Source organism: Neopsephotus bourkii, unplaced genomic scaffold, assembly GCF_033783945.1.
Source record: "Neopsephotus bourkii isolate Nb327-2 ecotype Australia unplaced genomic scaffold, CSIRO-AGI_Nbou_v1 NB_53, whole genome shotgun sequence".
Lineage (NCBI taxonomy): Eukaryota > Metazoa > Chordata > Aves > Psittaciformes > Psittacidae > Neopsephotus > Neopsephotus bourkii.
The window spans coordinates 8,842,575-8,870,299 of NW_026900570.1; the positions used below are offsets into that span (position 1 = coordinate 8,842,575).

A 27,725-nucleotide genomic window follows, 5' to 3' on the forward strand; every position below is an offset into this window, starting at 1 on the left:
GTGTCCATTGCAGCTTCATTTGGCAACAGTAAAACATGGACTCCGTCCATATCCCTGCGCAGTAGTTTTAGACTTTAAAATCTATTTCAGGTGGAGAAAGTACAGAGGAAGCCGCATTCAGTGCACTCTCATTTCAAGCTATGAGCTGGAGCAAGTATTGAATTCTGTAAAAAAAATCAGTAAACTTCAGCAGCATATTGATGAATCTTGCAAGGAGGAAAACATGTTTGCAAAACCTCCTGTCCAATGAATCACCTCTATCTGCTGTGCTATCAGTTTAACAGTTTAAGAAAAAAATGTTTTCTCTTATAGAAAATAGTTGTTTGACCATGGTAGATTTTAATTATTGAACTCTTGCAACAGCCTATCTGTAATTAAACTCATTGTTGGCTTCCCTGGATTTTAGGTGAGGTTGTGCATTTATAATTTTTGTGGTGTTGGAAACACAGCCAATTTTTCAGTCCTTGAGAGTGATTATAGTTTCTTTAGGTATAATGCACTTGCATACCAATATTCCGTGTTTTATTTCCACTGTCTTTCTGTATTAAGCAATATCCTGGACTAGTGATTCACTGCACTTGAACTCATCAACTTGAGACATAATTTAAGTTCTGAATAACTTATTAGTAAAGAAGCTTTGTTTATATTTTTTTTTTCAGAAGGGTAAACAAACCATAGAAAAATATTACTGAAGCATATATAATGCACATTTACCTCCACATGAGGGAATAGCTATTAAAGCTGGCATAAATTGAAATCCTACAACAGATGCCGTGGTGTATGTTAACTGTCAGATGGATTAGTCTGGAGCTGCAGCGTGAACTTCTGTCAAATTAGAAGGCTCCTGAGTTGGTAATTCCGCAGCAGCAGGAAGATCGATAAAGCTAATCTTGTCCATCTGATCTATCTGTTTTGGTCTGGATGTGGAAGTTAATCTGCTCTAAATTCTGCTCTCAAACCTAAGCAACACAACTCTGCAGAAGGCAGCAGGATTCGTGCTTGGGTAGAGTCCAAGAGAAGACCATTCTGTAACATTAACGTGAGAAATCCTGCTTTAAATATGTTGCTAAGTGTTTCCTTGTGTCCTGGAATGTCACTTGCTGAAGGGCCTGTGCAGAGGATGTCTTTTTGCTCAATAAAACAAGATGAGACCTGAGTGAAGACTTTTCTTGGCATTGAGCAGTGTCTCTCAAGCTGCTTTGCTGCTGCTCTCCGCAGAGACACTCCTGTGGCTGCCGTAGTCCTTGCGTTAGCATAGTTAACAACAGATTAAAAACCAAAAGTGATCTTATCAAGTGATTTTGTTGCAATAGATTTCAGCTCCTCTTGCCTGTTGCACCTCAATGGACTTGATGTCTCACCTGTACTAAGGCTAGTTATTCGGCTTTATACTGGAGGAGACAACTTGGTTTTGATTACAGATTTTAAATCTTTGCAGATCGACTTAAGCTCTTGGGCTGCTTCTGTGAAGAATGATAACATTTTATGCTGTAAAACATGCACTGAATTTTGGAAAACTTATTCATTTACTGTCATCATCTTTTCATTCTGGAATAAAATAGATTACTGGTGGTATGTGACAATCTGTCATGTATTTTAGCTCATGGAGATTCTCCAGTTTCATCTGAGTCTTCTTTTTACTGATTTCAGCAGCTGCAAGTACTTTTAAAGAAGACAAGAGGAAGGAAAAGCAGTAAAAGGATATGGGATGAAAGAAGTGGGATTGGGTATGAAAAAGAATAGAGAAAGAGGAGGAGAAGAAAGGGGATATTGAGGTTCATGGGAGGAAAATCGGAGAAATCAGAGCGAAACAGAATGTGTGTCACCTCTCTGATTCTTTTTCTTCGTATATCATCTTCTCTAAGTAAGCCAAGAATGACCTAAAAAACAGTGTCCAAATGTCACCTGTCTGCTTTTGTCCCATTCCCCTTTAAAGGAGCTACAGATGCTAAGAAGTCCTCAACTCTGGTCACAGAATGCATCTGGATATTGGTTTTGAAGTTGTCAGAGAGTAGTTCTGGAACAGCAGTGGAGGTGACCATGTGTATCCTGGTCACACGCCTCACAAGGCATTGTGTAATTCATTCCCTGTTGTGCTTTGACACTTGTCTACTGGCTTATGCACTAGAAAAGGCTTTCTGCAGGTGCTACAGGACTTTGCTTAGGAGCAAATATTTATGCAGGAGCAATAAATAGCATGTGTTTTCAGCATGAGCAGCAGCAGGAGTGCATTTAACTCCATGCGTAACAGAAGTGAATGTGTTTCAAGTGCATGTCATATTTACAGCCCTCTAAATTCCTGTGCAAAATGGCAAGGTTCTGCTGCAATATCATTACCCCATGCAGTCCTCCTGTTAGCACCAACACAGCGAGGAGCTGAGCAAAGGATCTGTTTCCCTTCATGCTATCAATATTTTCCTGCAGCCATCCAGATAACTTGCTGTCCAAAGCTGTGACAGTATCCCATTCCCTTTTAGTCCAACAAGGATGAGAATGGAGAAATTAAACAGGGATCCCTAAAGAGGAACACCAGCTGAGAAATATATTCTTAGTACGTTTACAAACCACATGAATAATTTGTATGGTGAAATATATGTACTATCATGTTTTGATAGGCCTTTAGACTAACATACCCCCTGGGTGCTCCTCATCATGTCACAGGAAAGTACTTTTTCAGGAATGCTCATCAATAGATTAAAACTGATTGTGGCAAATAATTTGGCATAGCTTCTCTTCAGGAATTGGTTTCCACCATCAGTATCTAAATTAGTTCCAGCTCCGGCAAGTACCTAACAAACAGAGCCCCATGCTGTAGCTCCTGGCAGACAAGGCCCCAGGGTCTTATCCAAAGCCCACAGAAATCAGTGAAAAGACTCCACAAGACTTTCTAGTCACTAGAATCCTGTATTTTGTGTTTCAGAGATGGGAAATCTCTGCCAGGAACTTCATCATCAACTGAAATGCTGGAAGAAAAGCAAAGAGCAAACTTCTGGACAGGCAGAAAGAAGGAAAGGAGAATGAAAACATCCAATAAATTCTTAGCAGAGACAAAATGACTCCAACCAGCTTTTGTAGATGAAGATTGAAAAGATAAGTAACCTCGGATATTTTTAAGAAAGAACCAAGTGTCTAAAAGCCTCAAGACAAAATTAAAATGAGCATCCTAGGGTCTTAAAATCACTTACTCTACACACATCCTGTAGTTCAGTCTTCTGTAAATTAGCCACACTCACCTTGACTTTTTGTGGTGGTCATCAGTCCTTCAAGTTCTACTATTTTTAACAGCTTCATTTTTGCCATTTTTAATGACAATGGCTGGTAATTGAGAAGTTGCTAAAAACTTAAGTTTACTAATGATTTGTTTATATGTTTGTGTTCAATATCATAGGAGTAGGCAGCAATGATCCCTCTATCTAGATTATCTGGTACTTTCTATGCTGAAAGAATTTGTGATAATCTTTTCATTTGATAGTTGTTGTAAGCTCTGATGACTGAATGTCTGGAGCTGCCCTTTGAAATTGGTCAGGGATAAAATTCCAAATCTGTAAAAGTGCTTTTTTTTCTTTGTCCTGTAAAATTCTGATGGGATTTTCTGGTCTCAGCTGCTGACATTCACCACTCCCCTTCTTCTTTTTCCTTTCCTCTGGAAAGATTGCTGAAACTATAACTGATGGGGGGACTGTGCTCACATTCCCAAGGCAAATGCATTGGTCACGCTAGCATGGCTGGTCTGTAGAACAGCTTCAGTAGAAGGGCATGAGAGAAGGTGTCAGTTTATTCTCCCCCTGTGGTGGCTCTCCATCACTTGCAAGGACAGAGCTGAAGAATCTCTATGGCCCTAAGGGTAAATATAGAATGGCTCCAACATCCAATTTAGAGACATGTTTTGAAGGATGGGAACATTAGAACCTGCATAGTTATGTGAATAAAATTCTATTCAGCCCATAGAATAAACATGGTATGTGATACAAGAGCTGGGTAAAGCTAATTGCGTAAATGTTTTCCTTAAGACAATTCATAGTTCTGGGTGTAGGTCCATAACACCCTTAGCATGCACAAAGACTGTATGTCCCCTGGACACCCCTGGTACCTTTCTGTACTCTTCCTGCAGTATTCTTTCTGTATTGATCATGCTTTTCACTTTTTAGACCTCTGATTATTCTGCTTCCTTTCCTGTGGATTATCTCCAAGTGTCTGCACAAAAAAGTGGTTTAATATTTTAAGTTTTCAGCACAATGAATATGTTATTTGATATCTCTTAGAGAAGCACTGTCATCTAAACAGTTTGATGGTGGTTGAAAAACACCAGAGAATTATTAAGAAAACTATTAAAAATCTTTGAACATAGGTCTTTTTAAAAGTAGCACAGGATCAGTATAGGTCCAGGCAAAAAAGGAGTAAATTTAACCACAACCACCTTTTCTCTACCTGAAGTTGCTTAAGGCACAGGTTGGAGCCCCCAGAAAGGTCAACAGTCATGTGGCTTTTCCTCAAAATCATGGATTCTTCTTTACTACAATTTCTTCCTTTTCTTATACCACAAAGAAAGTCCTTTTTTGTCTTCCGAAACTTTATGTGCCTGCATCTCCTAAGACTGGCATTAACATGTGTGTGATTCCATAATTACTTTTTAATGATTTGAGGACTTTCCATTCCCCAAATCCCAGACTCTTTTGAGAAATTGTAGAAAATATTTTTTTATTCAGCCTCATTTTTTTTCCAGGCCAGAGCTAGCTACAATTGCTTAATGAGCCTTAATGATTGTCTCATTCATAAAACATTGCCTTGCCCCTTTGAGGAAGTACTGTCAGCTTGTGGGAAAAAACGTGATTTTCACAATATAATGGGAGAGAACCCAATCCTACAGCTAAAATGCTGTCCAAAGAAAGATCTCAAATAGTCACAGACATTTTCAATTTGATAAGAGTAAATGTAAATGATTCAGAACTTTAAAATTCAGAGTTTTGAAGGTATAAAAACCAAGTTAAGGCTTTACCTAATAACTGAGTGGGAGTAGAGTTACAGCAGGTAGGTATTTTAAATCATCAAAACCTGCAATGTTTTGTATACTCCTCAACTCATTTTTCCTAATGGCACTATGAACTCACATTAGGTTCCAGGGTGTACTTTTTCGTCTGCTTGCTGCAACTTAGCTACCTCAATACTTTTTTTTTAACTTTGACTTGTATACGATTTTGATAACTTTTAGAAAACTGTAATTCTTTGAGGAATACTATTACTCTTCATTTTGGCGCTGGTCTTCCCACAGTTCTGAATTAACCCTACTTGGCTTAAGGAAATGACTATATTTAAAACTGAGTAAACTTCAAACATACTGTACACCAAATCAATGTTTTCTTGTCATACCAGGGAATATCTGTATGTCATGAACAGACTACTAAACCTAACCACATACAGAATTATTCCTTATAAGAAAAATCCTTTAATATAGAATATGAAGGCAGGATAAACTGTGAAATAGCTCTGGAAATCATCAGCATTCCACTGCCTGAATATTTTTAACATTCAGATAAAAACGACTTTTGGTAATCCACATTGAGTTGCAAGATGCTCACTCCTTGCATGTTTGCAGTGTCTACTCTAGGGATTTCAACCTGGTGGCCATTTTGAACAGAACTTGAATATTAACCATTAGTAACCACAAGCTCTGGTTATCTCCATTCCATGCTCCATCCCTGACTTCTTCCTTCCAGACAAAGAGTTGCTTCTTCACAGGAATCTTCCAACAATGTACCGGTTAATGAAATAATTGTCAGGTTCTATGGTATATTAGCCCGGAAAAGCTCAACATCCAGAACTATATGTATGTGCCACCCATATTGCAACATGGTGTCCTCTGGTTAAGTACATGGAAAGTAGGTGTAATTTTTGTAAACTAGGAACTCTTGCCAATTTTTCTCCTGATTAGTATAATCCTTTTCTCATAATCTCTTATAATAATGTTTTATACTTCATTTGCCTTACATAATTAGACCTTGAACAATCTCACAGCCTTGTCCTTTTCTTTGTTAAAATTCATTCTTCCAAGACATCAACAAACACTACATTGGTAAATTGTATTCAAAACGTTTCCAGAATGATGTCTGTGTACCTTGTGTGCGTGTATCTAGTTGGAAAGAAGCACAAATCTTAGAGGTCCCTTGTTCCTGTTAGTGCTATCATTATTGGTGAGGATCTTTAAGGTCTGGCCTTAAAGCAGTTCCCAGGATAAACTTGTTTTCTTTAAACTTAACTATTGAAGTTTGTCATTTTACACCTTTAATGGGAAAATTATCAATATTTTTTCCTAAACTGCTGGATTTTTATTTTTTTTTCCCCTCTAGGAGGCTGTTAGAACAGCTGGGAAAGCTGCCAAGAAACTTGCTAAAGACAGTAAGAGCAGGAATTAAATCACAGAAAAACATGAAAAACCTGTAACTGCATCTGAACAGTGAAATAATTAGTCGACCAGGAACCGGTACCTAATAGTAAGTTTTATAGCACTGTGTTAAAGTTCCTGATATGCAACATTATGTTTCAGCAGATAAATGCAAATGACAACAAGTATAATGTTGAATGTTACAAAGTCTATGCCACTGTAAAACTGCTTGTTAAAGACAAGTCTTGGAACAGCCTCTGTTGACTTCACATTATTTCAGTTCTTTCTGCAAGTTTTTCAGGTGACGTCCATTAGACAAAGGATTTATACCTCTGTCATCCTCTCAGTGGGTTCCCAGCTGCTCTTACAATCACCTAGAAAGTACAGAAACAGCAGGTTAATGGAGATTTTCAGCATTTTCCAGTAATAAATTTGATGAGCTATGGCCACAAAATTATGGAGTGTTCTCAGTAGTCTCAGTCATGAGCTGTAAGCTATTTAGTACAATTTCATGTAATTTCTGCCTTTACTCCTGCATGCTGCCTTCATTCCACACAAGAGAACACTGGGGATATGATAAAAATATTATAACGTGGCAGATGTACTTGTTTCCTGCTTTAACAGATTTAACTGTTTCTTATATAGAATTCAGACCCTTGTCTGTATTATTAGTTCAGATAACTCAGGTGGTAATAAAATTAACATCTAAACTTAGAATTATCTGTAGATCAACTGTTTGATCTTGTGAGTGTCCCAAAGCTTTCCAAAACTGCAATTAACAGAAAAAGTTCTATGGATTTCAATTAAATTGGATGAGATACACATGGGACCAAACTAATATAAACTAACCTTTTCTTCACTGGAAACTCTTAGCTAGAATTCAGAGGGTTAGGGATGCCATTCTCACTTTACCCTTGACTTAACTGGGCAATAGTTTCACCTTTGATGTTTTAGGAGTACCATTAATTCTGCTCCTTAACTGTATACCTACTAAACTGCAGATAACTTTGCCATTTGTGCCAAGTTTGAAGTTCTTAAAGTTACTAATACATTTGCAACAGGAAAAAGAGTGCTCTGGGAGCTGAGACAACTGCAGGGAGCTCCAGAGGACTCATAGTGAGGTGCCCTGTGTAGCAGAAGGATGCTGATGATAATGTGCTAAAATGCTAACTTGAACTTCACGTCTCTAGTACCGCTGAGGGGAGGGAGGGGGGAAGAAGTTTTTCTCCCTGCCTTTCTATCCTTCAAACTCTGCCTCCACTCTGCAGTTAATTAGAATAATTTCACCATTTCTATCCAGAAGAAATAAACGTTGTCAGGCCACGGTGAGCGCCCAGTGAACTGTGCAACTCCACTGTCCTCAGTGAAATCTATACAAAAAATGTGAATGATATCTGTAAAATCTTTTGACTTCTGACAGTTTTGAGTGGGAGGCTGCTCAGCAGTCCCATAGATGCTAATGTTACTGTTGATGCTCCACTTTTCACTCTGTGCTGGTTCTACTGTGTTAGCAGACGCCCAAAGGACCACAAAGTCCATCTGATTTTGCCTGCTTACCGTGTCCCTCCACAAACATCAGGAAGGACAGCAGAAACCTTCTGTTTCCAAGAGCGCACATTCCCTTTGATACAATATCCTGCTTACCCCGTACTCACGTATTTGAGGAGGAGAGGCAGCAGGCAGCTCCCCGAGTAGGAGCACAAGCAGTGCTCCTCCACACCCGAACTCATCACCCGGGCCGAGGATTTGCGGGGCCCTTTGTGCCGGTTCGGCCCCGTGTTCACTGCCCGGGCCTTCGGCAGGGCAGAGCGAGGAGGAAGCCGCCACAGTCCCCTGCTATTGGCCCGGATACCCCCCGGGCTCGAAAGGGGCACCCTCCAGCCCCGCTCCGACCAAGCCCAGCGCGGGTCGTGCTGCCGCCGGGTACCGAACCCCTTCCGCAGGGCCCGTTCCCCGGCCCGGCCCACCGGTTCCCCTCCCTGTCCGCGCTGCCCCACGGAGCCGGCCGGCAACTCCCACCCCGCTGCACCGCCCCACGCCTCCGGAGCGGGGAGGCAGAGCCGCCACCGCCCCGCCCGCCGCTGCTGCGCGCCGGGGCAGGCGCCGAGCAGGTGGCCGCAGGCAGCGGGCAACGCCGCGGCATGTGAGCGGCCCCCGGCTCGCCGGTCGGCCGCGCTCCCTCAGGAAGGCAGCACCGGCCCCACTGCCTTGTGCTGCCCACCCCTCTCCGAGCCGCCCGCGGAGGCAGGGTGCCTGCGGCTGCTGCCCAGCGGCGGCCAGGGGCTGAGCGCCGCTCCCCGCCGGGGGGCGGCCGTGGTGGAGGGCGGAGAGGAGGAAGAAGAGGAGGAGGAAGGGTGCGCGGGGCCGGAGGGACGAGGGAGCCCCCCCGGCTGCGCAGGATGAAAGTCACGGTGTGCTTCGGGAGGACGCGGGTGGTCGTGCCCTGCGGGGACGGGAACATGAAAGTTTTCAGCCTGATCCAGCAAGCGGTGACCCGGTACAAGAAGGCGATTGCTAAGGTGAGGGGCGCGGGGAGAGGCGCCCGCAATCAATATGGCGCTTCCCGGAGCGGGGAGGGAAGCTGGAAGCTGGGGGGAAAGTTCGGGCTGCCCCGCCAGGGCGGTGGGAGCGGGACCGGGGTCAGGGCGGGGGCTGGGGTAGGCAGCAGCGGAACCCTCCTTGAGCGCGGCGCCGCCGAAGACAGTCGCGGGGGGGCGGCCCCTCCGTGGCGGCCAGAGCGGCCCCAGCGCAGCTCCCCGCGGCCGCGGGCGCCTGGCGGGCCTTGGCCCTTTGTTCGCCGGTACCTAGCGGCGAGGCGGCGGCCGCCGGGGGTGTCAGCGCTGGGGCCGCTCGAGCCTGGCTGAGAAAGCGGAGCGGAGGCCGGTGGTGCCAGGTCTGCCCCGGGGCGGGCGGCGGGGCCGTTGCCGCGGAGGGCTGGAAATCCAGCCCCAGGCTTCCTGGCCCTCCAGGCCTGGCGGGGAGGGCGGTGGGAGGGGACCCCGCCGCAGGGGCGTCCTGCAGCGCACCGCCGGCGGGCCCCCTCCGCCCCGGACGGGGGTCTGGGGAGGCCCCGCAGCAGCGCTGCCTCCCGCGAGCCTCTGCGCCTGCCCCGCTCCCGGGGGGCGGCCGGCGGGGGGCTCCGCGTGTGCGTCGGGCATCCGCGGTGCCGGGAGAGCCGGCCCGGGCCGCGGCGAGGCTGATCCCGAGTGCCGCCTGCGCCGGCCTCTCGCAGCCCCATGTTGAAATTCCTGGCTGTGGGTGTGCAGGCAGTTGCACACTTGGTCTTCCTTCCCTCGCTCCATAGGCTACTTGTTGGGGTTTGGGTTTTTTGATTTGTGCTTTTTATTATTTCCACCCCGTGTACTTTCTTCTTGTTGCAGACTTCTTTTAAATCAACTGGTTTGTTGCGACTGTCGCAGGCTGCAAACTTAAGCAGTGTCCTTCTCTTTTGCTGTCCCTTATCCATCCAAGCAGTTGAGTGTACTTTTTCCCCTTAGTCCTTCTGACATGCTTTACACTTCTGAACCTGGAAGTTTTGCTGTGGTAGTGCTGGGTGCCAGGCTCTCTGAAACAGATGGAATGCTGTCAACAGTGTATTGATTGGCTTGAAGTGAATCCCTAGCAAAGTTTTAAGATCAGTTTTCTCAGAAAGGATTACACTTGCTGGAAAGGGGGAATAGTAACTGAGGTTCCTGTCACCTCCCCGCTTGATTTGTACAGAGCGTGGTTTTGGAGAGGAAAAGCACAGTCTCACTGTATTTTTATTACTCCTTTTGTAACACAGTTGGGATTCTGGTTGGAAGAAGAGTAAAACGATTCACTAGGATATGGTGGTGGCTGTGTACTGGCTGTTATTTATATAGGTAGTTAATGCACATGGCAATCTGCCTGCACGCAGGAGATGGTGGCCAAAAGTGCCTTTCTGGTTAAGGTAAACCAATGAGCAGTAAAGTGTGTCCCTTGGGGAAGCACCAAATACCTCACTGGGCCTTTCATTTGGGAAGTGCTTGCTGAATTTGCTCATCAGCATTACAACATTAAAGAAATTAATTATTTTGATGTGTTGTGTTCCACAACTGTGGCTGGTGTAACTCATGTGCCAGTGGACTGTGTCCTGCTTTCCAGCTGTTAAATTGCATTGAGGGATGGCAATTACATTCTGCAGTTTAACACTGGAAAGTGATTGCAGTTCTGCGCATAGGAGAAACACAGGTCAGTTACCAGGTGAAAGTTAGTGATTGCAAACAGTGTGGGTTTGTTTAGGAAAGTGGCCCACCTGTGGAAACACAAAAAAATTACAATGTAACTCTTCTTTGAATAGCTGTTATATTTACTAAAAAGAGAATATGCCCAGGTTCAGCCAGACTTTGGCCCCTGGTCCCTAGAGCTCCCAGTCCTGGGTTTAAAATGACACAGTGGTTTTCTTTATTAGTCTTTATATGGTGGTTATGCTATATGCCACTGGTATGGACTTGAGGTACTTGCAATTACTGAGATTGTTTCTATTACATGGAAATACTGTGGTTGAAAACACAGTAGCACAGAGTCCGTAGGCTTTCTCTGAGTGATTTATGCAATCACTGTCATGTGCTATTTCTAACTTAAATTCACTGAAGGTTTTCTGTGATTATGTTCCGGTAGTACGAAGGTGCGTCCTCAATGTCTTGTGAGTAAATGTGTAGGTCTCTTTGCTGAGTTTGCTCTAGGGTAGCACAGTAATTTTACTGTTTCAGTGACAGAATTTCATAGATAACTGTGTTTTTATAGCAGTTAGGTTTCTTTCTGTGCAGGTGTAACAGATCTTCGCTTCAGAAAAAGGCAAGAGAAGAAACAAAGTAATTCTTACACTGAGAGGATAAGAGTGTGTGTGCACATATGAATGTATGATCTGGCAGCTGGTATCAAGCTGACACTGAAATCTACTTCACCACTGCTGTGCTGTTATGGAAAAAAGCGTATCTGGTGGAAGATTATTCAAAATATTTAAGTTTATGGGAAACCAGCATTTCTCATCCTGCAAAAATGTGTGTGTGCTGAATGCAGCAGTTCCTTCAGGATAACTACTTGAAGCCTCTGAGAATTGAGTTGTCAGCCCTTCCCAGATTACCTCCTGCTTTGTCATGGTTTCCAGGTTGTGATTAGCAATAAGTGATCTGCACACTGAGCACTTGCTATTGCACTACCTGTGCAACTGTGATGAGGCACCCTGGCATTGTGCTTGCAGAGTGCCAGGAGTGAGTAACTTCAAAACCTGACCTTGGTTTTCTGGCTTGGTATAATTTAGGTTTAAGAGACACATCATTAATGAAAAAAATGTTTATGGAAAATATCCACGCAGCAGTAAGGTTTTCCTTTCCATAAAATCTTAAGGCTTGAAAAGCATATAGATAACATAGCTAGTTACTTCAGTTAATTCAGGATGCAGTTGTCTTTGATTAGGATTCATAAATCTCAAAAAAGTCATTATGGATTGACACTGCTGTCAATACTGAATCATTAGGTGTGGAATAAATTCATAGTATGACAGGCTGTGCTTGAAGGTTGGTCTGTGTAGTGTGTATAGGAAATCTTTTCGTTCCTTTGCTTTTACTCCAAAAGAAGCTTTGTGTCTGAAACATGATCCATTTCTTCTGCAAGCTGTGTTTGTGGGGAATGAACAAGCAAATGAGATGCTGGGAAAGTCCACCGTGTCCAGGTCACCTGGAGTCAGCAAAAATTGATCATGCTTATTGAAACCTTGTTTGTGTGGTGGCACACTAATGATACTCTGCTTGTGCGGCTGGGATGATGCGGCCTCTGGTGCAATTTCTGAGTGAGTGTTAAGTGAGTACAGTTTGGGCAGGAGGCAGCTGGCCTGGGAAATTGTGTGTTTTCCAAACCCTGTTGCTCAGGGGCTGTGCGGGTTTTGTGTTGCTCTCATTCTGCTTATAGCTTCTTAGCAATTAATTTAATGATAACAAAGTGGTTGACTATAACCTAGTGTTAAAATGTGGAAAATTATTATAAAAAATGGTGTCTCATGTAGCCTTTAATAAAAAAGAAATAATTGTGCATTCTGTAGCTTTGTTTTGATCTGCTTGTAGCTAGAGACGTTTATGACTGATGACTTTCGACTAATACCATAATCTTTGTGTGCTTTATGTTTATTGGGATATTGTGTTTCACCTTTTATCTTTCTTTTCTTGCAAGTATAAATAAGCATATATAAGTAATGGGTAGGGGTGTGTGTATACATATATATAAATTTTTTAGAGTGACTATGTTGTCCTTTTCTGATGTAAATGAGCATGGTAAACAGGATTATGAAAAACAGGAAATTATTGATTTACAGGAGTTGTTCAGTCTCATGTTCAGTCCCTACAGGGATTGTTTGGTCTCTATGATAGTGAAGTCTGATGTCCTGAATAATATGGGCTTGAAGTGATGTTCCTAGGCTTTATGTATAAAACTGATTTTCTAGATAAAACAAGTGAGTAACAGTTTTTCTGCTGAATCTGAAAGATTTTTGTGACTGTTTTGAGAGACCTTTCCCATCCCCCTCACCAAATGCTGTGGGAAATTAAGTTTTCAGGGGTTTGTGATGTTGTATGGAGCAATGTTTGAATTGTTAATTAAAAATATGGTACTTTAATATTTATGAAAATAAAATGTAATCTGCTTTTGGATAGCATTTGAAGTCAGCTGCTGCTAAGAGACCAGAGCTCAAGGTAGGTTGGCTGTGTAAGCAAAGGTAACAGGTGTCAAATGACCATATTCTCACTTAATTTGTACATTGGAAGCTTAAGCCACCCAGAACTCCACCTCTTTAGTAGGTCTGACATTCATCAGCAGGGAGGTGGGAGAGGGGAAGGATGTATTCTCAGTGGATGTGTGAAGCTTTTCTGTACCTGATTCCATTCCTCCCCCAGGTGCCAGGTAATTCAGACTCTGACTTCTCAGATGTTTCTCTCCACCCAGAAAAGTCCAAAAATGAGTCCAAACCCCCCAGAGGCCCTCTTGCCCCTGTTGCACAGTTAACTGTTGGTTTACTTATAGCTGACACCACCAGGATGAAGTCTCTGGGCTCTGTCTTTAGTGTTGGCTGTGTAATATTTCAGTGATTTACCTGAGGTCAGCTGGGAGATCCCAGATTCCCTGAGTAGGCAGCAATTTTTTCAAGCTGGCCTTTGACCTCTTCACTGATGTTGGGCTCCCAACAGTGGCAGAGAAACCCGCTGACAGGTGACATCACTGCTGCCATTTGGTGAAAGCTATTGACAGCAGTGGAGAGCTGCTAATTTAAGGAACACTACTACTGAAATGGGTCAGGATTGTTTCATGTTTAGAAAGCTGTTGTATGATCCTGCAGGTCTGGGAGCTGGTGCTGGATATGCAAGGCTATGAATTGCATGTAGTGATTTAATTCCCTCCACTTATGGTAAACTTCCTTTTTAACCCCTTCTCTCCAGCTCCCTCTGTGTTTTCAGCCAAATAAATGTTTTCCTGTTGTTGTGCTCATCTGTGACTACAAGTTACCCTCACACATTGCACAAGATGTTACAGGATGAAGGTAGGAGTGCACCTTTGGATTGAGCATGGCAGTGCCTATGTGTGGTACCACTGTGGTCAGCTGATGGGAGCCCTACCTATCTTTACCTGGATAGGATGCATCGTTGCTTTCAGTTTGGCATTATGTGGTTTCTCAGTGTTACTTAAGGGTGATCAAAGTGAAGTGTGTGTTTGTGGAAGACAGTTCACTTGCCTGGGGACTTTGCTGTACAGCAGTATTATGTCTGAGGGGCCTGTGGCTTGGGAGGTGGGGAGCTGCATGAGCTCTGATGTGCTCTGAGCAGGGCTTTGCTGTGGCCACTCTCTGCCAGGTCTTGCCTGTGTTCAGCCATGCATGATACAAAGGAGGAGGTTTGTCTTTCAAAGGCCTTGAGAGCCATGCTGCAGCTGTAGCCCTGCTGCTTGAGCAAACAGGGGAAGTGCTTTTGGGGTTATTCAAGGCTATTAAAGAGGAAGATTGACTTCTGTAGTAAGGAAGAGGGGCATAAAAACTGGACAGAATGCAAGCCCTTTGACTTTGAAGGTGTTTCAGTAAAGAGTATGTGTGGTACTACTGTGGTTGGCTGGTGGAAGCCAGTGCATATCTTTACCTGGGTGCGATGCCTCATTGCTTTCAGTTTGGCATTATGTGGTTTCTTAGTGTTACTTAAGGGTGATCAAAGTGAAGTGTGTGTTTGTGGAAGAGAGGCTTGAGAGTGATTTCCCTTTGAGTGATTGCACTGTTCGGTTGCTGTGAGCAATTCCTGTAGCTCTGAAGAGATGACTGCTGAGGAGCCTGTGAAAGCATTCAGTGCATTTGGAGAGCAGGTCCTGGAGGCAGTTTGGGGTTTAGAGAGTTGCCAGCCTTTCTTCTCCTGGGCAATAGCCTTCCACCAGTGGAAAATCATCTGATTCTCGTAACTTTTTACACATCAACTTTGGTTATAATGGTCGCAGATGTTTTAGTTCTGTTATAAAAACACCACTGGAAATAACACTTTCTCAGTTGAACCAGACTATGACATCTTTTGGTCATGGCACATTTAATCTGGTAAAACAAGATGGAGTAAATGGGGGGAAATGCTGGTGGTGTTTGTTAGTTATATGAAATATAGTTCATGTAGTTTTAAAACAATTTCCTGGCTCTTCAAAGGAAAACAATTCTTTTCATCCAAATATAAATTGAATGGATAAAACATGCAACAATGCTGAACCAATGCTTATGTATATTGAAAATAAAGTGGAATTCTTCAAACATCAATCTAGAGTATAACACAGATGTTCTCACTCAGAAATATTTTGTGAGCAGTAAGAAAAGAAAAAGTGGAACAAAAAGTATTAAAAAATTCTGCAAGATACTTGAGAGAATCTGTGCTGTATTTTTTTTTTCTTCCTCCTTTTTAATATACATTATATATTTTGCTTGTTTCTTTGAGGTCATTTTACTGTAATGCTCAGCAAGTCTGGTACTGAAAGACAGATTAAAAAAACCACCAAACTACCTTTGAGCTAAGTTACATAATCAGGTGGTGCTGTTTCAAAGAATGAGAAAGAAAAAAGACATATGTAATACTTGACAAAATGACTAATATCTTCAGTAAAAGATAAAGGAGTCAAATTCTAGATTGGGCAAAAATAAATTTAGACTAACAGTCAACATTAGGGCCTTCTTTTGAGAATCACATTCATTCTACTTGTTACAATACTTCAATATTTTCCTACTGGTAACCTTAGTTATTTCCTTATTTTTTCCAGATATTTGTTAAATTAGAAATAATTTTAATAACTATTTTGTTGCATTATTTGTTGCTGTTCATTTTAGTCAGGTAACAGTTACACGACAGTAACTTATTTCCTATTTTAGTTTCTTATTGTAAAGTAATACACATTAATAAACTATTTAGTCCCCCCAGAATGGAGAAGTGTAGCCCTACTAAAAGCCCTTGGGCTAGATCTCGCATGCTATGTGTCAGGGCTGGCGTCTCCAATGGAGGGGAAGAGCAATAAAGACCAAGCGTGTTTCTGCGTGACGGGGTGCAGCTCTTGCTGCTCAGGAGCAGAGATGAGCATCCCGTGGAGCTGGGCCCTGGTATATGGCTGTGTTCCTGCCAGGCAGCATGCTTGGTTGCCAGAGCTCTGGTGCTGGAGCAACTGGCTGGTGTTTTCTTCCAGTTCGTTGTGTCTCCAGCTCATGAGGACTTTTATGGTAACAGAGACAGGGCTGACAGAAGGGAGATGACTGTGGGAAGAAGGGTGGTCCTCTGTAGGGGAGGAAAAAAAGGATGGGATGTCCTTGGAGTCTAGTGAAATGAAAAGCTTTTGAGGTAATGATAGGCATATGTAACTCCTGTTGCCTCTTCTTTCATATGAGTGGGAAACAGGAGTTTGCATGGAAGCAAGACAGTAAATGAAGTACTGAAAAATGTGAAGAGCTGAAGATAGGAAGAAGCTGGTTAACTTGGTATCCTGGAGGTATTTAGGAAGACAATACAAAATTGACCTCAGTGGCACAACAGATGTCACCCCAAAGGCTTTCTGTTTGTAAAAAAATAATTATAGAATTTTAAAAGAATAGATTTATAATTTTATGTATTTATAAATATAAATAATATATAAATATATTTATTTTAATATATAATATTTATTTATATATTTAAAGAATAAATTTATTACAGAAAGCTTCCCTTTTGGGCTATAAACTTAATGAAAGTAGTGAATCTCTTATTTGGTACGAAAAATAGACACTATTTTGAAAAGCAGTGTCACGTTTTTTGGCCATACATCCCACATTTTCTCATTCTCAGCCTACTGCTGATAAAGCGAGATTTTGAATCCTTTACAGGAGGTCCAAGCTGGTACATTGTTAGCAGTTTTCTTTTTAAGTGGCCACATTTATAGGATTTTTGTTCCATGTATGCATCTTTACAGACTCAGAATGGCAATTTCAAATGTTTCTGGTGTTTGTGTTGTATTACTAATAGGAGAAAAAAAAGTTATATGGGTATAAAATGTTTTAGATGGAGATAGGACTTTCTGGGAGTACCTGTATGTTTCTGTGTGCACCCACTTAGGTGTTTTCATTTGTTTGAAGAAATGTGGCCACACTTAGTAAATGAAAAAATAGTTTCACCTCAGCCCATCTTGTTTGCATATACTTTCAATGTTGAGTTACTCTATCTTCCCCTTAGGCAAAGGCCGCATCATGGTTTTGTGTTTGTTTTGGTTTTTTTTTTTCTTAAACATCAGAAACAGTATCCTTTTAGAGATACACCTCTTTGTGCATATAATGAGAAGAATGACTTTGTTCCAAGCTCTCGGAGTCCTTCTAAACAGGAAGGAGCAGGAGCAAAATTTAATGGAAATTGGAAAAATTCCTTCTAGGGATGGTGGAGTGTCTCTGAGACCAAGTAGCCTGAAAGTTCTTTTGCTATAACAACTTAAATGACAGTAAAAAAAAAAAAAAACCCTAAAAAAATAAATGGGAAGCTTTAGAGCCTTTAGCTTTTTTAATAAACCACTAAGTGGAATAACAAGGCTTGATTTAATTTGGGCTCTTCAAGAACCTGTTGTACCAAATGTTATTTGCCTTTTTTTAAGTGTGCATTTGTTTGTGCTGTCAGTTTTTCCCTTCTGCCTTCCTGTGAAGACTGCTTGCCTGCAGCTGTGAGTGCTGGGAAAGCGGCCAGCTACCAAGTACCAAAATAAGAATTTAGGCAGCCAGGCTGTGATGGCCAGCCACTCCTGGCAAATGAGCCTCTGGCCTCAGCATCTTGTGAGGATGCAGAGGGAAAAGGTTTTACCCTCCTTGAATTTGTCTCTTTCTTTTGGCAGTACCAGGCTGTTAAATGACTGCTAGCCTGAAGTGTTAGGCTTTGCTGAATGGCAAAAAATATTGTGCAATTGTAACGTTTTTGCCAGTTGGAGAGTAGTCATCCTCACACCACCCACTTGTTCTGCTAGGTGTTTCTGCCCGTCATTATATAGAGATGAGTGCTGGGCACGAGGAGTAATACCACTGCTTTCTGAGAGAGATGAGAGGACCCTGGCCCAGCTGTGGATGTGGCTCTCCCAGGCTGACCTTTCTGCTTCTGCAGGGCTTCTGCGAGGCACATGTGAGGGGGCTTGGGGCTCAGGTGACAGTTTGGGTTTGGATTAAGGTGATGGTGTGTCCTGGCTGGATGAAGATGCTGTTACTGTTGCTGCAGTAGAGGTCTGAGATGATTGGAGAAGGGGGGAAAGGAAGAGCCCTGGCACAAGAGGCTCCTCCTCTGTCCTCAGCGCAGTCAAACTGAGAGTCCTGTCTAATGGGCAAGTTCAGAGCATCATTACCAAATCCTGTATTTTTTACCTGGCATTCAGAATACTAATTTGAGAAGATAGGTTGGATGTTTTCTGCTTTCACTGAGTTTTCTTAATGGCAGTTTTTATTGCTTTATCTAGGGGTTCATTTTTTTCTTTTCCAAATGAAAAATAGCACAAATGTGGTCTGTAATAATTCTGGAAAATTTGGAGCCTGAAATAAGAAATTGCAAGAAAAAGTGGGCTGGGTGAAAGAAGAGCTTTTAAATTTAGAATTGTTTGTTAGCGTAGGCTCTATGTTGTAAAACAGCCAGCAGACATGGTTTTAGATGTCTGTATCTGTATGAAAAATGTTTGTATGTTTAAGTGCTGCCATTTTTTTTAAAGAGAAAACTTATATTTTCTAGACTTAGCTAACCTGGGCTAAAAAGATGTTAAGTTCTGTATGTAGAACAGTGTGTTTAACTTGTGATTATATTAGGCAATGAAGTAGTTTCACCCTGTGCCCAGCAATCACTCAAGAACATAATGCTTTGGTAAACTAAACCCAGATGTTAACTGTAATCAGAAATGTTACTGTAGTCAGTGTCTTATAAATCTCTCCTTTATTAGTATAGTTGTTTGAAGTAAATTCCTGATGACCCTTGTGTTGCTTTGGCATTGCCACAAAATAACCATTGTTAGCTTGAAGCCCCCTGCTAAATTGAAAGTCACAGATAATGAGGATACAGTATTGCAGCTTTTGCGGTTTATGAAATATTTAGCTGAAAAGGCTCTTGGTCCTCACGCTGTCTGTGTGGTAGTAAGAAGTTTCCTTCACTGGTGGAATTCCCTACTTGGGGAATGAAAACAGCAGGGAAGACGAGCTACCTTGTACGAAAAGCTAATTTGTGCTGAGTTAAATATTCTTTTGATATTTGAATGTGAAGTAATTAGCTTGGATGTACTGCTGTTTACCTTTCAGCATCTGGAGAAGCCTAAACAAGCTGCTGAAAAGAACTGTAACATAAATCTACTTCTGAAATTTTTTTTTTGATGATCACGTATTTCAGACTGGGACTAAATCTGCTTTTTGTGGTGGTGTTTTTCTGGTGCCCAGTGACTCATGAGAGGAGTGCAGAGCTAAACTATTAAGGAAAGGTTTGGGCAGTGGTCTCGTGTTTTCCTGTGGGCCATATGAGTTGATCAGAAAGACCCATGTGGGAGTCCTCAAGGTGGGCTTATAATTGCTTATGCATGGGTGTTTCTCTTCTGGTATTAAAAAAATAATGTAGTGCAATGTTTACCATAGCCATCTACTCTACTTGACTGCAATTTGTAGCGAATGATCCGTTCTGTTCTCAATTGCTTCCATTTCATAATTCAGCACTTGCTTGGTCTCACAAAAAAAGGGATTTTTTTACTTCTTTGTTTTATGTGAATGTGATTGAACTATTCTGAGTCCTTAAATCATAATAGATAATTCTGTGAAATGTATGTCCTGTTTAATGAATGGTCCATATTTCCCTTTATTAGACTGCATATTGTTTCTGTGATTACACAGTGTGTAAAGACTGCTCTAACTTTAGCTGCCTTTGGAAGATGCTTCTTATTCAGGGTGCCAGTGTTCTGTTGCCTTTTGAAAGGCTTTGTTTCCAAAGGTTGGTGGATGCCAAAAATATTATTAATAGAGATCCGTTTAGAAACACAGTGAGTACGCATTTTTTCTTGATCACTTTTGGAGAGTAGGGTTGTGTGTGATACTGGGGAAAAAAAAGTTTTCTGTAATTAATTAGTGTTTTAGAAGCACGCTGATTTTCATGCAGAATTTCCCTATAGCTTTTTCCCCGAATGTGTGTTGTTCCTTTCTGAGCTCATGTGGAGTCTAATAATTTACTTTGTGTTTTGTGTTATTCTGCAGTGTAAGCTACAAGCTGAGATAGGAATCAGAGATCTGAAATCAGTTTATAACAAGCAGCCCTTTGCAGCCTGCCTTTCACCTGATGCTTTGGTCCAAAAGCCAGCCTTTGGTGAAGACCACACAGCTTCAGATTTGTAAACTGTGCTTAGATGCAATAAATAGGAGGGTCTGGTCTTTGCAGTTGCCAACTGTGCCTTTCTCAGTATTAACAGCAAAAGGGAGTCAGCCCAGTGCTGATCATCTGCTTGCTTTATAGCGCATGAGGAGCTGTAAAATCAAACACTGAGCACAAAGGTGCCAAGATTTATGTATTTTAACTTTGTAGCTTCCCTCTCCCTTTCTCTGAATGAGTAGATGTGCAAATCCAACATGATATGTAAAGCAAACTTGTGAAGTCCTTCCTCCACCTTTTGCATCTTTATATATACTTTGTTCTGCAGACCAGATCATCACACCTGCTCCCAGCCTCCTACAGAGTAGATTGCAGACTGTAATTAAGTGCTTCTAACATCTGCTGGTTACATGCCAGGCTTTTAACTCTGATTGGCTCTATTTTTAACATGGAGGTAAGATTGTGCATACAGTTTTACAAGTTGTTAGTAAGGACCAAATGTTTTGTGTCCCTGCAGAGTAAAAAAATTCACTAACTCGGCTGAAATATCAGATACCAGGGTGTTTTCAGAGAAGTTTAGTGAGACTTCAGTAATATGTTATAAACAATTGAGGGGTACTTTTTTGTGACAACTATTCCTTACTCCATTTTAACAGATTTTCAAGTGTGCAGGAACCTGAGGTATGGAAGGAGGTGTATGTATAAATGAATAGGGGAGACTATAAATGCCGTGGTCAGGATTTAAGAAAAGGTTGCAGTGTCTTTCGGTTCCTTTCCAAAGCACTGGCTGAATCCAGTGGTGAAGATAGAGGAAATAGTTTTGTTTCACTGATGCTGTGATTTGAGAGAGGAAGTGCATCAGTCGGTGCCCTGATTTTCTAAGTGTGAAGTGGGGACACAGAGTAGGAGTGGGCTACTTTTAATCACTGCTCTGGCAACTCAGCCCTGTATTAACTGTGAAGCTGTGCTGGGAGAACCGCGAGTGCTCACCTGAGAGCAGTATCGTGTATTCCCCTGGCTCATTCGCTTCAAGGACCTCATTAACTGTGTTTCACAACAGTACGATGTTAATTGCAGCGAGCGGGTACTTACATAAAGACCTTCTGTGGTTTTTCTCTGGTTCTTTGTGTCACCTTAGGAAATACAAAAGTACTTTGCTGTGCTGGTCGTCTGTGCTGCAGCAAAGCTGTGATGCACTCATCAGTTAAAACAGCATGCAATTTCCAAACGAGGAGCCAAGGAGATGGCTCTCCAGCACCTTCTCCGCTTAACAGGGTAATTTACTTTGCCACCTTCTCCCTTCAAAAACCAAATCCGCAGACAAACATCTTAATGTGAGTTTGGTAAGTATGTAACTCTTTGAGTGCTTGGAGAAGGGAGGCAGAGGAGATTGCTGGCTGGTCCAGGACCACACAAGCAGTTAGGCACTGAGCTGGAAATAAAGTGCCGACCTGCTGACTCCTTAACTGCAAGACTATCTTTCCCCTCTAGTAAGGATGTGGTAAAATATTGCTGTATTTAATCATTCTCCTGTCCTGTAGCAAAGCCTCTGTATGAAAAGGCATGCCACACTGCCAAGCTGTTGGAAAAAAAAAGGTCTCTTCCTCTTAGAATTCTAAGTGTGAAGTCTTGTCATGTTAAACTGCATAATTTATGTGATTTTTTTTTTTCAGTTTACTTGCACTGAAGTTGAAACTTTCAGATAGTAGTCTGTACTTGGCAGTGAGAATGTTGATTCCAGTATTGCACCCTTGTTTAAATGTTTATAACTTTGAATGAAAGCAAAGGAAATGCTGATGTTTGACTTTAGTATAGCTATCCAAGGTGATTTATTATTTTAGAACTAAATGACACACTGAAGCCAGAAGGAGATCAGTCAGTGATACGTTTGGTTACAATATGAGAAATTTAGGGAGAGAAGAACACTGATCCATGCTAGTGGAAATTAAATTCCCCCCCCCCCGAAGTGCAGAATTGTTGTAAATAAGGTGGTCATGAGCAAAACATCTGAGGTAGTCAGTAAGTGCTCTAATAGTGTTCTGCTGATGCTGGTAAGAAAGAACTGTCTTCATGTGTATGCATTCATTTTAGATTGATGGGGTTAATTGCCTTGGTCTCAACTTTGCTTGTAGACTACTGTGCTACTGATGCTGATTTAAAAGGAACTCAATGTACCAACACTTTTTAATCCCTTCTGCATGCAGTGCTGAAGAAAGTGTGTTTTTCCCTTTTAGATGTAGGCTTTCATGATTATAATGTCATATTCAGGGTCTCTATATTAGGGCTAAAGAAATATGCAGAGCTGCAGTAGTGCCAGAGAGAGCAAACAGGAGAATACTTGCTGTAGTACATATTAAATAATAATTCTAAGTCCTGAAAATGAGGATTTTGCAAATTACAATTCCACCCTAAACCAGCTTTTTTAAAATGGCTGGTTTGAGGTTAATAAGCAACAATTTATTCTTTTGTGTTTTAGAAAACATGCTACAGCACAACTGCCATTTATTATTACCTCTTTTGTTGAAGCCTTCCGGTTCTGTTTATCGCTGTCATAGTCATCATCTTATCTCCAGCATTTTGCAGAAATGCAGCTGGTGGACTATGAAAATGGAAGCATTTGCTAAATAATTTTAGATGACATTATAACCATTGTTCATCTTTCATCTCTAAGCTTTGTATTTTCAAGTGACTCTGTATGCCTTTGACAAACATGCTGTTATTAGGCATGAGGACATATGATGCAAAGCACTTTCTTGAAACAAATTTCAGGGAAACATAGCAAACATCTCTAATGATTTACATGCATTATTTTGTGTCTCTTCCTTCTTGTGGCATATTCCTCTTATTCTGTCTATCACTCTTCATTAGAAAGTCTCTGAGAAAATAAAAGCTGCTTGTGTTTAGATTTTACCATCCTGAAGTTAACAGTGCTGATGCTTTGCTGCCTTTGGAAATGGCTATTTCTGACCCATCCAGTATCACAGTATGCTAGAGATTGGAAGACCCCAAAGCATTGGTGTTGCTGGCTTTTTCATCAAACTTAATTCTGTTGTACTAGTTTCCAGCCTCTACTATTTTTTTCTGATGCTGTTTCCAATTCTTGCAGTTGATTGTTGAATGACAGTGTCCCCTTTCCTCACACAGACTGCATGCATATCGAGGGCTCTAGTTTAGAAGGTTTCTTGGTCCTTGTGTATTAATGAGGTATGTAAAGATGCTATGGGAAGAAGTTGTAGGGAAAGTTGTGCTTCGTTGTGGTTGTTGCTTCATCTACTGTGTCCTGCGGGAAAGGATAATGTGGTCTGCTAGTGCTTATAGATCATCATTCTCTTCCTTTACTCTGCCACTTTATATATATATATATTTGTGTATGTCTATCTTATTTTTTTGTTTGTTTGGGTTTTTTTTTTTTTTTTAGGCTGTCACTAGCTGTCTTTTAGGCTGTCTTTGAGGTTCTTTATGCTGTCTTAAACTCGGACTCTTCCCTACACCAGAACAGTAATCAGGGATTTTTGTACTGGCCTGTTAATCTTGCATCCTGATTACATGAGCTCTTCCTCAAGGCATTCAATACCAAAATAAAAGCTAGTGAGCAGGAATGACTTCAGCATTGTGCTTTCTGTCCAAACTCTGTCATTCTTTTATGTGCTTCGCTGTAATCATATGGCTTGAACTTGCCATGTGAGGAGGATGCAGAGGGACAGATTTTCAGCCACCAGCAGTACTGTTGTGGGAATCCTGCAAATGCTACTGAGCCAGGAGTTTTAACAGAAAGTTGAGTTTTATTGAAAGCAGTTCAACTGCAATGCTGAGCTGAATATGTAGTGTTAGAACTTTGTTCAGATGTTGCTTCTTTCAGTTTGCCCTGTAGTTAGTAAGTGGGATATGTTTCCAAATGGAGATTATTCTGATAATGATTTAAAAGGATACTCAATGATCCTTATGGGTCCCTTCCAACTTGAGATATTCTATGATTCTATGTCTGTTTTGCTCCAGACTGTATTTGTATTAAATTTGTATACCATTAAATAACTTTAAAATCATGTGTATGTTTTTATAACAGCTAGTGAACTTTTTTTTCATGTCAACACTTTTACTAATGTTAAAAGGGTGTATAGTCAGCATTTCAGCAACAACAGACGGAAAATGCATTGGATGAGCTTACTGCCAAGCAAGCTGGATGTAGAAATCAATACTAAGAAAAAACCTCCAAATGATCATTGTGAAGGAGGGAAAATAATTTAGGTAAAAATTTAATTAGATAATTGTCTGTATTATACAACTATATACTTTTCACAGAAGTACAAAACCTATAAAATGAGGTATGTTGACTGATTTACAGGTTGCTCAAACATGACTTTGATCTGAGTCAACTGTACTTCTTTCATAAGAGAAAGTGGCATAACCTGAGGATCAGACACACTGAAGGACACTCCTTTTTTGAATCTTGGGTTTCCAGATGGAAAGGGAAATGCTCTTGTTTTTCCCTCACTCCCCTGCACCACCCCCTCACCCCCTGAATTGGTTGTAGCTTTAGAGCTAACAATGGTAGACTATCTGCTTTCACAAACTAAGCACGCTGCTGTACAGATGTGCTGTTTGCTTGCTGCTCTATCTCTCCAGGGCAAACTATGCAATCTATTTTTTCTACAGCACCTCCTTTTTATTACACTTGCACAGAGCATGGGCTTGGTTGTTAACATTCATCTGGACTGTGTACAAAAAAATGAACAGCAGTCATCCCAGCTCAATCGGCCATTGAAATACCTTATCTGCATTTCTGTTTAAAAAAACCTGTTTGCATTTTTTCCCCCCTGTATCTCATCTGGAAAGCAGATTTGCAAACATCCTATAGCTCCTGCTGTATGAATGAATGGAGAAAATAGTCTGCTCCTTGTCTGGAATTTGATATTTCCATGTCAAATCTGAAAGGTAAAGCATCTGAAAAAACACACTGTCTTGAGCCAGCTTCTGCTTTACTCAGTGAGATAGCCACACATAATAAGTAGAAATCCAATTCTGAGTCTTGGAATATGGCATATATGGCACCAGTTCCATATGGGAGAATGATTGCTCTGTTGTGACGTGTTAAGTGATCAGGGTCATGTTTGATTAGAAACTGGGTAGAAGCTCTGAAATCAGCGGAATTGTGTCGAGGCAGAGGGATCTGCCATACAGCTACTTGTTAAATTTTGGAGCTAAACTCTAAATGGTATACATTTAACATTATATGACTTGCAATTTCTTTGTGTTGCAGTCCTGTGGTTGGATACATGGAATGTCATGAAATCATAGGATCATAGACATCTGTGCAGTGCAGCCACCCTACCATGAGCAGAGGTGGCCTCGATCCAAAGGTGACCCTGCAGTTACCAGCTCTGAGCAAGGCTGGTGCTTTGGGTATGGCTGTATCACTGGGGATTACTGATATGCAGAGACAGCAGGCAATGGGGGTGGGAGGGAGAGATAGAATGATGTATTTGTATGAAGGCATTACATGGACTGTTTGTGTCTGCAAACCTGCTCTTTGGAGGTGGTCAGTGTCACTGATGTCAGTTGCTTGGGTGACTCTGCAGGAATACCTGTGGAGGGGGGCTGCTACATGAGTGACTCTGGCTTTCAGGGCCATAAGGGACTTTACACTTTGTTATCCAGACTGCCTATCATTACCCTTCCCAGAGTCCCTGCGGGGTGATGTGCTTGAGCGAACAACAGCCCCTCCTGATTGCCTGTCGATGAGGTTCCCTTTGAGCCTGGTGTGGGCTCTGCTGTGGTTTGAAGGATTTCTTGTGGAATCAAAGCCAATATTTTTACAGGTACATGCCCTGCAGAGTGATTTTCTTCCTGTTGAGAATGTGCACTGTGTTTCCTAGAACACTAGGTTTCAGACTTGCAGTATATTGAATCCAATGTGGTGGGCCTTAGGTTTTCAGGAATGGATTATGTTTGAACTTTTCTGGTGTCACTGTAGGTCCCTGTGAATCAAATTGTTCTTTACCTGTGGATACTTGCTTTTTCTATTTTGTATAAGTAGTTTGAACTAAAGTATCATTGATGTGGACGACCGAAGAGAAAATGGGTAATGTGGTAAGAGACTACATTTGATCTTGGAATGGCTTCTCTTGATGCAGTCTCACTAGCTTTATTTGGGCTTCATATAATCACAGGGTTGAATTTCACTGGATTTCAGTTACAGGTTTGGAGTCCATAATTAAGGAGTTAAGTGGATGGTCCCGAGAGTCAGATTACTGATGATTTGAGTCATTACTTAAGTGGCTCTGCTTAATTTTTGTTCAGAGATTGAACTTCTATGGTGTTTCATTCATTTATTTTGGTATTTTTTTATTGTCACTCTCACACTTGTACACACGTAACAAAGACCTTTATGAAGTAGAGGTGAGTTGCTGTCTTGTCAATGAAGAATTTTGGTTTTGTTCTCAGGAAAACCCAAAGTTTCTAGAACATATTTGGAGTGGCCTACTGAAATGTGTATGTTTTCCTGACTGAGTGCCTCTATATGGATAGCATTTCTCTTCAGGGGGGAGGAGCAGTGGCACATGAAAATGCTCAGTTGAATAACTTGCATAACTTGAGTAAACTGCATGAGTGTAAGAATCTACAGAGTGTTGCCTCCTTTCTACAGAATGAAATCCACAATGGTGTAAACCAGTAATTTTTCATCTAAATTTTATTTTCTGCAGTTCTGCTGGATTGCTGTTCATGCTGAAGAGCAATGCCTGTGCTTTCTGCAGTGTATCTGCCTTTGCAGCTTTCTGCCTGCAAATGTTAAAACTCTTCCTCTTTGAGAGAAGCCTGTTCACTGGTGAATGGAATCAGTGGTTCAGCTGGTTGCAAAGGCAAAAGAAAACCTATAAAACCTGGTCGTGATTTGGTGGTGTTTGGCAATTAGCTTTCACACAAGAAATGAAGCTTTCTTACCATTCACAAACATTGATGTCTTTAGGCTCTCACAAATGCAAAACACTTACTGCTTTAGCAACATGTGCTTCTTGAGCAAGTGAGACGACGAATGGAGCCAGCTAGGCCTGAGTTTGGGATGAGAGATCTAGGAAATCACAGGTCTTGTAACTCCATGTGCTCAAGAGTCAACACAATGGTTGTTTTAGTACATTTATCCATTTTGTATTTTAGATTCAGGATGGTGAGCAGCAAGTTCTTAAGTATTGTACTCATATAGCCTTGCATATTGGCAGCTGTCTCTCAGTACAGGGACTCTATAGAAAGATACAGAGTATGTATCTTTTTAGGTGCCTGGAAGCCACCTCAGATACTCGAGTTGCCTTTACTCATTTGCTGAACAGAAGTGCTGTGGTAATTGTAATAGGACTAGCTTTGGATAATCAAGTACTGGCATATCTCTTGCTCTTTAGTCTATTTGCAGCAGTAAACATGGTTCTGACGATTAAGCAAAATGTTCATTTTAACATGGGACATGCTATGCTTCCTGAGCTAAGTCTTGTTAAAGAACATTCAGATTTCTCCTGCTG

The 27,725-nt window shown here is 41.6% G+C and overlaps 1 protein-coding gene across 16 annotated transcripts in view; it reads left to right on the top strand.

Moving 5' to 3' along the window:
* Positions 1 to 8,469: 8,469 nt before the first annotated feature.
* Positions 8,470 to 27,725, top strand: part of PARD3 (par-3 family cell polarity regulator) — a 451,495-nt gene continuing 432,239 nt past the window's right edge. For all 16 annotated transcript variants that reach the window (XM_061349937.1, XM_061350015.1, XM_061349977.1 and 13 more), the window contains exon 1: positions 8,470 to 8,898. In XM_061349937.1, coding sequence (XP_061205921.1) covers positions 8,779 to 8,898 — 120 coding nt within the window. In that variant the 5' untranslated portion in view covers positions 8,470 to 8,778. The remainder of the gene's footprint in view (positions 8,899 to 27,725) is intronic.